At 42.4% G+C, this 13,196-nt stretch overlaps 1 protein-coding gene across 8 annotated transcripts in view; it reads left to right on the top strand.

The window, feature by feature from the left end:
- The window catches only part of SLC4A4 (solute carrier family 4 member 4), an 893,491-nt gene that overhangs the window by 700,076 nt on the left and 180,219 nt on the right, over nucleotides 1-13,196 (top strand). For all 8 annotated transcript variants that reach the window (XM_078676409.1, XM_078676410.1, XM_078676411.1 and 5 more), the window contains exon 7: nucleotides 7,649-7,725. In XM_078676409.1, coding sequence (XP_078532535.1) covers nucleotides 7,649-7,725 — 77 coding nt within the window. The remainder of the gene's footprint in view (nucleotides 1-7,648; nucleotides 7,726-13,196) is intronic.

Here is a 13,196-nt window from a genome sequence, read left to right on the forward strand (position 1 = left end):
ATAGTGAGAATCACTAGTCTTTATTATTTAAACGGGAACTCAAGGACACACTGAATAAACAATGTTACGGTAATACTCTCTACTTGATTAAATTCCTACACAATATGTAATGAAATACATTTTCTTCAAGGCAAGAAATCAGAAGCAAGTCTTGTACGTGCCTTGAAACATCCGGTTGTAATTAAGACTCTCAATTTCCCTTTTTCTGTTTTTACAGATTTTTATAGAGGCATACAAACAGACCCCAATTGTCATTATATGTTATTTAAATGAATAAAAATAGAAAGTAATTATTTTTTAGTGATTCACAATGCTGTGTCATGATCACCAGCCCAATTTTAATGAATTCTCTAGGTAGCTTTAATATTTATTATTGCATAATACATTATTTTATTTTTTACTTAAGTTGGGAATTTATTGTTTACTGTAAACTTCAAAAAATTACTTTTTATTTAAATATATATATATATATATATATATATATATATATATATATATATATATATATATATATATATATATATATATACACACACACACACACACACACACACACACACATGCACAGATGCATTAACTACTGGAATTTGCCTAGTCAGTAGTTATAGTTAGGACCTGAATTCCATATAAAAAGAGTTTTTTGATTTGCTTATAACTTTGGCACCATTTGCTGAACCTTCACACAATTTTACAAAAAAGAGGCCTATTTTGTCTAGTTCTGCATGTAAAGTTTAGGAGTGATCCATCCAGCAGGACCAAGAATAAAGGGGGGGAGGTGGTCAAAAAATGTGTGTTTCCCATGCAATTTCCCATAGGGATTTTGAACATGACAACTGCCAGAACTGCTGGACAGAATTACACAAAAGAGGTAGCTCTTGGTCCTGAAAGAACCCTTTGTCTGATTTGGTATAAGTCCATTCAGTAGTTTCCAAATTATTAAATAAAAAAATAATTGGTACATCTAGGGACACAGATCCTCCGTGGATCCAACAGATCTCATGCTGATATCTAATTGGCTGCTAACACTACAACCAGGAAGTGTTGACAGGCATTTTGGGACCCAGACTCAGCCGAGTCCCCCCAAAAAAGTTTTAAAAAAAGAAGGGAGCAAGGTAGGAATATCCTGACCCCCTAGGCCTGGAGATATACAACCACTGACATACCCACTTTCAAAGATTTCAGGTTACAGTTATGATCACCGTGATCAAGCCCTGATGGGTGAAACGCGTTGGTGAAGGGGGATAATGGCACTGCTACGATCAAAATAAATCGTGAAAACTGAGGTCTGTGACAGTGCGTGTGTAATTTCTGGCGTTTTGGTGAAGGATTCATTACGAGGTGTGTCCTACCTCGACACGCCCACCAGCTGTGCAAAGAGCGCATTCCTATGCAGGACATTTTGGTGGACAATATATATATATGAATATGTGATCAAGGCCTCCTGTAGGCTGAAACACGTTATGGCAGTGGTGCATGGCATTCAATAAAAACCATGCACTAACATTTGGTTCCGCATTTTTCTGTTCCTGGAAAATGGATGGTTATATATATATATATATATATATATATATATATATATATATATATATACACACACACACATAATTAGTAATGCTGTAGCATTTTTTATTTGTTCTACCTTCAAAATAAATATATAAATGATTTACATTATTTAACATAAAACTTTTTTTATTAATTTATCTTGAAGTTCAATTAAGTTTTTTTCATTTTCCTTATAACTAAACCCCTGACAGTGGAGTCTCCGTATGGTAAAATATAATAAAAAGCAAAATAAAGTTCATTTAAATTGAAAAAAATATATAATGATAATAATCTTATATATCAATTTTACTTGTAGAACAAACTTACAAATGTACTACAACACAATTAACCTAATTTTGAATTAAATCTTTAATTCATTTAAATTTGTTAAATAAATATGCTTTTTCCTTTGTTTAACTTGCAAAATAAATTCCCTCTAAAAAGAAAACACGTTTTTATTAATAATAATTATTGAAAGTTGTATGTAGAATAATTAGAAGTAATGTAATTCTATTTTAATGAAAGTTAATGTTTCTTTAATTTATAAATCCCAAAATTTGTTAAAATATTGTTTAATTAAATAATAAATGCTTTATTGTTTTAAACATAAAAATATATTTATGTATACTTTGAACTATTTTAAATAATTGTATTTCATTTAACATTATTACCCATGGGCTTTTATTTTAAGTTCCCACCACCATTGTTTTCTGTGGGAGAGTTTTGCAGTACAAGTGGTTGGCAATGTGTGCTGCTGGACTCACTTCAGCCCTGTTCTGGCCTAATTGATTAGTGTTGTGGGTCCCTTTTTAGGTTGTTGTAACTTTAGAAGTGGAGATACCGAATTGCAATGGGCTTACTCTTCTATGTGTAGGTGCATGTCCCTCCCCTTCCCCCTCCCTAAATCCCTCCTTATTCCTCCCAAAACCCCTCCCCTTTAGTAGTAAGTATGCCTTTTTTCCATACATCCCCTTGTTCCTTCCACGTGTACTACTAAGTAGTAACTTACATGTGTGAGGATCTCCCCATAGAAAAGTTAGGACAGGTGGAGGCGGAGATATTTATTCATAGGCTTGTGGATATCATTTTGTAGTCCTTTAGTAGTACTATTGTAATATATCTAAACATACTGCAAAATGCAGTTTGTGAATAGACTCCTTTATCTTTACCCCACCTTCAGAGAAAATTATATTTGAGGTGGAGAAAAGTGTGGAGTGTACATGCATATTCACTGCATGCAGTTCCTTGTAGAAATCATTTTTGTTGGATGCCAGCAGACATACAGGCATCCTTTCAAACTGGCTACCGCCAATACACACAGCAGCATTAGAGCAACCATGCCAACAATATGTTCATTCACATTGGAATACATGAGCACCGACAACACAAAGAGGCACACAGAAGCACACAGATAACAGACATACGCTCACTCATACTATGAAAGACAGCATATTCAGTAAAGCATTGACAGATGGACAGGGGGCTTGATGGAGATATCCTACTCATTCATGTAGACACAGGGCAGCACATTTATAAGGATACACGCCCAAATATGCTAGCAGCCAACACATGTTTCGTCAAAGTGAGTTTCCTACCATTGACTTAATCAGGGCTAAAATGTGTAGAATCTTTCAGTCAGATTCATCAAACAAAAATTAGCTCGCAAAGGGCCAGATTCTGAGAATCTGGCCCTTTGCTAGCGGTTTTTTTGCATTTGGGATGCATCATCCCAAATGCAAAAATCGCTAATTAAGAATTCACTAAATTGCGATTCTTTGCATTCAAGGAATCTCAAATTGAGATTCCTTAAATGCAATGCATGAAAGTGAAAAAAATAGCGAATTCGCTATTAGGGCACGCAAATTACCATGAAGTACAACTTTATGGTAATTTTCAAAAACTTTGAAAAATGCACTAAAGTGCATTTTTCAAAGTTTCATGTTGCGCACACACATGCCCCAAGGGCATGTGTGTGCGCAACATATGTGCACACATCATTTCAGGGGTGCAAAAGGGTGTCCTTTTGACACCCCTGCACCCTTGAAATCGCAATCTCAATTTGCGAATCGCCAATTGCGATTAGAAAATTGAGATTGTCTTCCCATTCATTCCTATGGGCCTCTAGGCTCATAGGAATGAATGGAGAGATATTCCTTAATTGTGACTCGCAATTTGAGAGTCGCAATTAAGGAATTATTAGAAATCGCAATTTTTTTAGTGATTTCTTGATGCATAGCATTTTGCTATTCCTTAATAGCGATTCGGTATTTTTCGCTATTAAGGATTAGCAAAATGTGTTCTTGATGAATCTGGGGGTTAGTTCTTTGTAATTAATGGCTAGCATCCAGTGCTGGTCCTCGTAGTCAACCAAAATCATCAAGGAATGGTAGTTCAATAAGTATTAAACACTTAGAGAATGGTATCCATCAGGTGAAGTTTGCAAGCAGTATAGTACATCAGTAGCGGCACGTGGAGGGAGTTCTGTGGGGCGGTGAGGTGCAGCGGGGAAGCGGCAGGGTGGGGGTATTAAACTACGGAATAGGGCGAAATTATTTTTATTTATTTATGTACTTAGCTCTGTTTGCCCGTATTTCGTAGTTTACTACCCCCCACCCTGCCCCTCCCCCACCTCACCCCACCGCCACGCGGAACTCCCTTCACAGGCAACTACTGTTCATGCTCGAAAATCCTAGTTATGCTGCTTCCTCCTTGCATTAACTTTGCCTGGTTTCATTTTCTATACAAAAGATACATTTGTATTCATGAATTGGTCAATGTCACTTATTCTCATTGTCCTGCTCAATTATTTTTGGCATTTTGCAACAACTGAGATAGGCAAACTTTCTACAGGAAATATGACTTGTCCAGCGCTCAATTTTTCTGTTACAATTGCTTACGTTTTCCTGTAGATATGTAGGGACCCGTGCAATAAATTGTTTTAATTGGTACAGAATAGAGACAGGACACGCTGAACCACTTTGAAATTGAAAAGGCAAATCAGACAAAGACATAATACACACATAGTCTATTGCAAAAAATACCTTCCCGAATATATTTTTTTCTGTGAAGATTCCCTGCACCGTCAATTAAAACAGGTAGATGACAAGTAGGCCTTGTGCTTCAGCCTAACTCCACACATCATCAATGCCATTGTATGCCTCTCTTACTTCACCAGTCACAAAGCACACAATGTCATCAAAACTGAACACAATTAGAGAAAGTTTGCACAGATCAGTACAACCTGAGGATGTGCCTACCACACTTATTTATAATTCAAAAATTACAATACCAATATGGCACCGTGACCTATGACCTGTCATCAAAGAGCTTCATGCTAATTGCATGGTATAGGTTAGAATGTTGTGTGTGTTTCCCATTCTTTCATTATCCTGATATTGCTTAAAGGGGATGGTTTGGTTAGAAACACATTCTTATTATTAAAGCCAACAGCAACCATTGTGACACGTTATAAATCCTGAATTTGTGATTCTCCAGACCAAGCACTCCTAAAATATACTGCCTATTAGTATGGATGCTGTGTGACTCCTACACCTTATAATTGTCATTTTGTTATGTAACACTTTCTATAGATTGGTTTACACACGCATGATTCATTGTCAATGCATAGTGTATGTGTAACGTAAAGTCCTCTGACAGCCTACACTCAGAGCCGGACTGGGAACCAAAACCGGCCCTGGCAAAGTGCTCGGCCGGCCCCCCCTCCCCCTAGGGGGGGTTGGAGGTGCCGCCGAGCTCTTTGTCAGGGCCGGCTTTCGGCCAATTTTGTTACAGGGCCGATTTTGCAGCTATGCTGTAAAAACGGCCCTGTAACAAAACCGGCACCCACCCGTGCGCGCACCGGGGGATTGCCCGGTGCCCGCAATGGCCAGTCCGGCCCTGCCTACACTGGTACAAGTAGCACTATAAAACAATGGAATTAATTTCAGAACGGGGATAGGGAGAGATGAGGGGCACTGTTGGAGGATGGTAGTGAGTAAATCTGTTAAGAAAGAGGCCGGGGGGCAGCGCCAACAGTACTTGAGCCGGCCATGGACACTCATCTAAGTACTCAGTCTTTTGTTTAGCAAAAGTATATCAACTGACGTGTGCAACACTTTTTTACATGTTGTACGAAGCTGTTTCTCGTAAGGGTTCTGGGTGCACAGGAGTACAGCAGGCTGGCTAATGGATGCTCAATAGACGAACAGGGGCCGTTTTACAGTAAGTGCCTCAGGGGCGCAATGGGCATTTGCGCCCACTTTGCGCGGCCCCGGAACACTTTGGTATTACAGAAAGGGGTGCAGACGCTTTTGCGTCCCCTTCAGTAACACAGAGCGGTGGCGCACTTAAAGCGCCTATGCTACCATCTGGGGGCGTTCCTTCATTTGCATAGGGGCGTGCCCTTTGTAAATGAGGGAATTCCTTTGCCTCTGAGCCCGTGCCATATTACAGATGTGGGCGCAGAGGCAAAGAAGCTCTTAGGGGGTGCACTCACAGTGCGCCGCCGTCTAAGGGGCGCACTGTGAGTGCGCCCCCTGAGAGCAGCCCTCTGGAGGGGAGAAAGGGGAGTCCTGGTGACCTCCCAGATATCCCATTGTAGGCGAGTGCAGTCACTGATTGCACCCGCCTTCAAGTGGGTCTCTAAATTCCTTTTAAAAGTTCAGGCTGGTTGCCGTCTGCACTGTGAAAACACGGAGCGGCTGCGCTCCTTGTTTTCATATGAATGCGGAGTACGCGGCTGCCCTGGGGGCAACGCATTCACCATAATGAGGCGCATTATCATAGTATGCGCCCGGCGCAAACAATGACAATACATAATACGGCCACAGGTATTACCATATTGCGCTCAGATTTAGGTAAGGGTACTGGGGCCTATATTGGATGACAAGCTGCTATTCCTTTATTTCACTGGCTACTTGGTAAATGACATGTCACGCTATAGGATGGGGTAAGGTTTGCTCAATGTAGCAGGCATGGGGTGATGAGATATGTGACTTCATCCAGGCCCCTCAAAGGAGATGTGGCTGTTGGACCACTTCCTTTTCATGGTTGCTCACAAGACACTGGTTGTGTAGCGCCAAATTATTACTGCATTTCGTTGGCCCACATTATAATGTTGTAGAGACTTCACATTCACTAAATGGGTAATTTGCATCTCACGGTGACTTACAAACTGTTGCTTGTACATTGTGTGCATCTTTTGTGCCTGTGGGTGTAGGTATCTTTTTTCACCTGTTCAATGCATACACATATCTGACCCTTTCAGGTACAGTGTAATGAAGTCTTCTACGGTCGTGAAGTTTGTGATTCGCCTAGAAAATGTGCAAATAGGGTGTGGTCAAAGGGCGGACTGGGAACCGGCCCTGGCAAAGTGCTCGGCCGCCGACCCTCCCCACTCGGTGGGTTGGAGGTGCCGCCGAGCTCTTTGCCAGGGCAGGTTTTCGGCGGTTTTTGCTACAGGGCCGATTTTGCAGCTATGCTGAAAAAACAGCCCCAGGGGCCCAAAACCGGCCCCCACCCGTTCGGCCCACCGGGGGATTGCCCAGTGCCCGCTATGGCCAGTCCAGCCCTGGCCATTGAAGTTCCCAACTAAATGCAGTAGCCGTCCTTCAACTTGTAGTTGATTTGTAAGTTTTCCATAGGGGTATTTGAGTTGCATGGTCTTTACACACGTACTTTGTTTAGCCCCTGGACACCTACATCTGTTGAATGGCTTTGATGGCAAGAATCATAAGTCACCGGCCTCTCTTCTGCAAAACGACAGTGGGTCGACCCCATTGCAAAGCAACTCATTTACAGTATACTACCAGAACGGTTTTTAATTCATGTCACAAACATTTGAAAAGCTTCTTTTGTGCAAATTGGCTTTTCTGCAATACCTTCATTTAGTGATTTCACACATGCCAGTTTGAGGTGCGAGATGGAACTGTGCAAGGGTGCCTCTGGGATATTCTTTGTCCTTCTCCTCTTTCTCCTGCTCCTCATCTCCTATCCTGCCTCCCTCTGCTCTCTCTTAGGTAGCTTGTTGCATTTGCAATTGTAGCCCTGCCCAAGCCATCTTGGTGGCATGCCGAGCACAATCTGAGCCGTGATCTTGTCCTTGCAGGCAGCCCAACAATGACCCACCGAAACCTGACCTCCACCAGCCTGAACGACATCTCCGACAAGCCCGACAAGGACCAGGTAAGCTGCTGCTGCAATGTTACTTGATGCAGTTGGGGTGGTGGGCGGAGGGCACAGGTCTTCTGAATTTAGAAAGGGAAGAGGGCACAGGAAAAAGCTGTCCTTGGTTCTATATGCTGGAATATGGCACAGCAGTTTGTACACACAGTTGCCTGGCATTGAACATGATTACAAGGCTAGAGACAGTATTTATTTATTTGAAAGTTTTATAGAGCGCGAACAAGACCCTTGCGGGTATCATAGCGCTTTACAGTAAAAAAAGTGTATAGGCAAAACAAACAGTAAAAATAAGCAGGACCGTAAGTATAACATCAGAAGGCTTAATAAAAAGCAAAAGGACATATCTGACATTTAAGGATAAGCTGGGCCAGAAAGGAGGGCAGCAAGGACAATCAACAGATAGAAGGAACGCCCAGGTATGCTCACAAAAGACGTAGGGCGAACCTTGCCAAAGTGTACAATTTCCATTAATGCTTTTAACAATGCGAAGCTCTGAAACCACAGCACATGCATATTGGCTTGTAGAAAGAATGAGGAAAAGGATGAGGGTTGCCCTTTCTGTAGGGTTGAAACCGAATACAACTCTTAACACCGAAGCTGCTTTGTTGCAGCATGGTCACATTAAAATACTTTTACAGCTGACATAGGAATGTGTGTTGATATGTGTTGGTATTTGAATAGTGTGGGTCTAGACAGCCAACAAGTGGACACTGAAAATCAAAGGTGTAGTGAAGATTATTCAATATGGAGTATATCAGGTGTTTTTTTTTACATTAGCTAGTTTTTACATTACCTAGTGCCAGCCGCAGCCCATGCAGGTAAGAGCGTGGGGCGTTGGGGGGATTTTGACAGACGACGGCAAGGGAAAATTAATTATTTATTTAATTTTCCCTTGAGGTCGTCTGTCGAATCTCCCTCAACCCGGCCCCACCACTCTTACCTGCATGGGCAGCAGCTGCCCAGTGCCCCTCAGTGAGCCCTCTTCAGCCATTGGCCTGCTGTAACGCCATTCACATTTTGCAGTTACGTCAACAGCCTACAGCGTTGGGCCTCCTTCAGCCACTGGCTGTCTTTAACATGAGTGACTGCGTTTTTGTGACTCACACATGCACATGTGCCAAAAATAGTTATCCCCTTTATGGCTAGGGTTTGTGGGCCAATGTGTTCTGTGTTTTTGAAAAAAAATCTTTTTTTTTTTTTAAGGAAATGGCAGCTGCTCATGCACTGCTACCAGACCGCTCGCCACCGCTAGCAGTCCCCTGCATCCTGCAGAGGCACTGTGAGAGCAGACATCTTTGATTGGGGGTTTCTCTTTATTATTGTAAATAAAATAAAAATCTTCAAAAACCATTTATAAATGTCCCGTGCATTTGCCAGCCAAGACAGACATCCTTTAATGGTTTTTTATTATCTTTTTTTCATTCAAAGAGGGCAGCATGCGCTTCCAGCAGGGTTGTGCATCTATGTGCCTGTGGTGGAATGATGTTTCTCATAATACAGGAAACGACAGTGAAAAGCCAAAGAATCCTTCATATCATTAAAGACCATTCCGTAGTTTTATAATTAATTTTAAAAGCTGTTTTCAAAGCAAATCAACTCTGTTCCACAGAACTAGAAACATTCAAATCAATTTCAATTCACATATATTCCATAATTACACACAGACATATAATCTAAATGCACATTTCTCATAAGTGATAAAGTTTCACAAAGAAGATTTAGCAAACAACAAGGCCTCACAAGTAAAAATAGGTCTCATTTCTCCTGCCAACATGGTCAATGGATTTAGTCCGGGCTTTAGTTATCTAGTAACCCAGCCAACCTAATTTCTGATTCAACCAGTTAATCCAAGATTTATTCTAAAATACAACAAGGCCAACATTTTAAGAAGCCTATGGTGTGAACGTGTTGCTTCTCAACCACTTGGAGGAGATATGGCCATGATTCCCTCAAGTGTTTATTTATAAATGCCCCTGTGAATTTCAAAACATGTGATCCTTGTAGCAGGTCATGCAAATGTGAAAAAAAACCTGTAAAGAAATTGTTCCTTGCTCCAAACCAATCCTCTCACTTAGAATATATGATGCATGTCCTATGCTGCTATATTAAATTTTTTACCCATTACATTATGTTACAGAGCAATAGAGCTCTACCATTTCTCTTATTAAAAACACAAATATTACATGTGGTGGGCGTGCCTCCTCATTCCATCATTATCGACAGAAATTATTGGCCACATCAGAACGATGCTGGGAGTGTCGCTGCCACTCCAGCCACTGGCGCTACTTGTGGGAGAGGCGGGGGAAACCAACGAATACCACTTAACTACACCCAGAGGCCAGCTCATCACTGAGCCAGCGGCAACCGGCAGAGCTAAACGGGGTGGGTCGGGTGGGAGCAGGCGGAAGCTGACAGACGACGGAATAGGTATAATTAAATAAATATTGCGTCGTCTATCGCCCTGCCGCCCCTCTGCCTCACAACGTTTACCCGTGGGCGCCCCTGCACGCAGCTCCTAGTGGCCGCTAGGCTGGGCTTAGTTCAATTTCAGAAACAATCCCAGCCCCTCCGCTTCATGTATGGTGGGCAAAATCTGGAATATTTACACCCTTGAAAAACTGACAAGATGGTCACATTTGAGACCGTTTGTCTCCCCTTTCAGGCACACATGAAGTGAGACTTGGGAGTTTTCTAACCATGTGGAAGGAATCCCTGTACTGGTTGGTGTGGCGGGAGTGAATGAGATGACTCAGAATATCAGTCCTTCAGTGGCCTTCAAGCATGTTCGCTCAAACTCGAAGTGTGGAATTACTGCACCAGTGTTATGTCGCCTGAGTTCTTTGCAAAAGAGTGCGCTTTTACTCAACATATTTCCCTTTTTGCAATGCTTATTGTTACTATACTAAAATACAGTGGGTACAAAAATACAAAAATACACATTTTTAAATAAACTGAATTATCCAATAGTCATTTCCAGTGTTAACTCTTAACTAGTCTACGTGGGTTACTTTCCTCCTTATCCGTATCTGACTTGTAGTTGTCATATTTTGATATTTTCCGATGCGTACGTTTTCTGAGGCACAGAGTATTGGCAGATCTGTAGGGCGCATGCGTGGCTGTGGGGACGGTCTCTCGGAGGTTGGCCTTGTTTTTTTATAAAACTTTTTATTAAACAATCTTTGGCATAACATCATTGAAATCGGTACAATACAAATATTTGCATGACACACAAGTCAATGCAATAGCAAATTATATGCGGTGAAAAAACTTCAAAGGAGAGGCTGATCGTCAAGCTCAATACTTTGTGGGGTAGTGAAAATATCTCCACGATGGGCGCTCCACTGTGACCAAATGCTGCCCCATTTCTTGGGGCAGCCTCGGGCAGTAAACACTGTCTTTTCTCTGAACATACACCAGTCCATATTACCCTCCCATGCTTCCAGAGTTGGCGGGGCTGCCGCCCCCCAGGCCTGAGCCGAGGGCCGGTCATATGTACTCTGTGCAAGATTTTAAGCTGGACTAGTCGTAATCGGGCTGAGATGGCTACCACCCGGGGCGAGGAAACCGCTTCCTGCCAATCCTCATCTTCCATTTCTATCCCATCGTCTACCCACTTCTGCCTCAAAGTTAAAAGAGGGTCGTCACGTGATTTACCATTTTCTTGTAAATTAGCAAAATGGTCTTGTCTGGGACATGGCCATCTAATATTCTGTCCTCTAATGGTGACGAGTCGGGAAGGGATGTGTCTCTAGGGATGAGGGAGTGTAGTGCATGACTGACCTAATTGTATTGAAAGAGCTCGGCATCCACGAGTTCGTGTTGAGTCTGAATAGCAGCAAGAGGTTGGCCCTTGTTGATATGAGTGAAGAAACAAGTCTGTTTCCGTCTACCCTGTAGAGCTCTATCAATCAATCAATCAAGGCATTTGTATAGCGCGCTACTCACCCAGGAGGGTCTCAAGGCGCTGGGGGAGAGGGGTACGTCACTGCTCGAACAGCCAGGTCTTGAGCTGCTTCCTGAAGGAGAGGTGGTCCTGGGTCAGCCGAAGGTGGGTGGGGAGGGAGTTCCAAGTCTTGGCTGCCAGGTAGGAGAAGGATCTTCCTCTGGCGGTGGCTCGGCGGATGCGTGGTACGGAGGCGAGGGCGTGGCTGGTCGATCGTAGCTGTCTCACCGCATGAGTGAAGGAAGGCAGCGGTGGGAACACATTGTCAAAATGTTACTTTTGCTTTCTGGGTCTGATATATAAGCATGTTGCTAGTGATAAGAGCCCCCTTCTTCCAAAAATGGCAGTAAGATTTTTAAATATAGTTCGTAAAGAGAACAAACGGCCTGAGCATGGCTTCAGGATTTACATTATCGGAGTCCCGAGTAAATTGTTTGCTCTGCGGAGGTTTTTTTGCTCCCTTGTCCCCGAAGAACAAGGCCATTTTTATGCCATTTGTTGCAATCTCGTGACCTCTTGTGGCCTTTTGGGCCTGTGTCCAAGGCAGCTGTCTAGTCTCCTTTAATAGTATAGCCCCAGCCCTGCCGGCGCATTTAACTCAGATCAATAACTCACGTTGGTGTGCTATATTTGTTTTCTCTTCCTTACCCTGCATTGCAATGTCACTCCCATCTGACAGTCTGCGTTGTGAGCATCTGCTAGTCATGTTCCACACACCTTTCAGGTGGCCTGGGGGTCAGAGGTGAAATATGTTCCAACTGCCTGCTGAAAGTCTTCTTACCATAATGCGATTAGGAACGCTAAGCAGAAAGCAAGGATCTCACTTGGGCACGCGAAAGCACAGACAAGAGTCTGGAGCAGACAAGACCTGGGGTCTCAGAGCAGAGACGCTAAAATGTCTCTTTTTCACTGTAGGCAAGGGGGCTTATTCTGGTCAGCAATCCAGAGTTTTAACTTATATCTTTCCAGCTTTTTGTATGTGTCTGTATTTCGATACTGTATTGTTTTTATGTTGTGTGTTTGACTTGCAAAGGTTTTAGTTAACCATGCAATAAGTAAATAAACCTATTCTGGGCAGCACAAAATGCAAAGCATCCATTACAAGTGGCCTGGTATTAAAGCTTGGCAATGCCACCCACGCTATCCCACTATACCGGGTGATATTGTTATGCCTGAATGGTGAATAACATGCAGAAATTGGTGTTCCTGCATTGATTTCCACGTGCATTCACCAAGGTGCAGCCTGTGTTAAGGCACATTTTCTCTTTGCTTGTTGCAGGTGGATATGTAACCAGAAATACTGGGACACTTTTAATTCCCTCTTGACCTCAAATGGGTGCTTTTAGCTAAAGACAGAGTACCTTGAATGACTCATAAGTCGTGGCATGTGTGTATACATATATAGTCACTGAACAAAACAAAGGTTAAATTGATGTGATAGAGAGGGGTTGAAATGAGGTAAGAACTAACTTTTAAAAACTAGAAAACCTCTGAAAATCCCCAGTTATAGTTTACTGAACTAACTGTA

Source organism: Lissotriton helveticus, chromosome 2_1 (assembly GCF_964261635.1).
Source record: "Lissotriton helveticus chromosome 2_1, aLisHel1.1, whole genome shotgun sequence".
Lineage (NCBI taxonomy): Eukaryota > Metazoa > Chordata > Amphibia > Caudata > Salamandridae > Lissotriton > Lissotriton helveticus.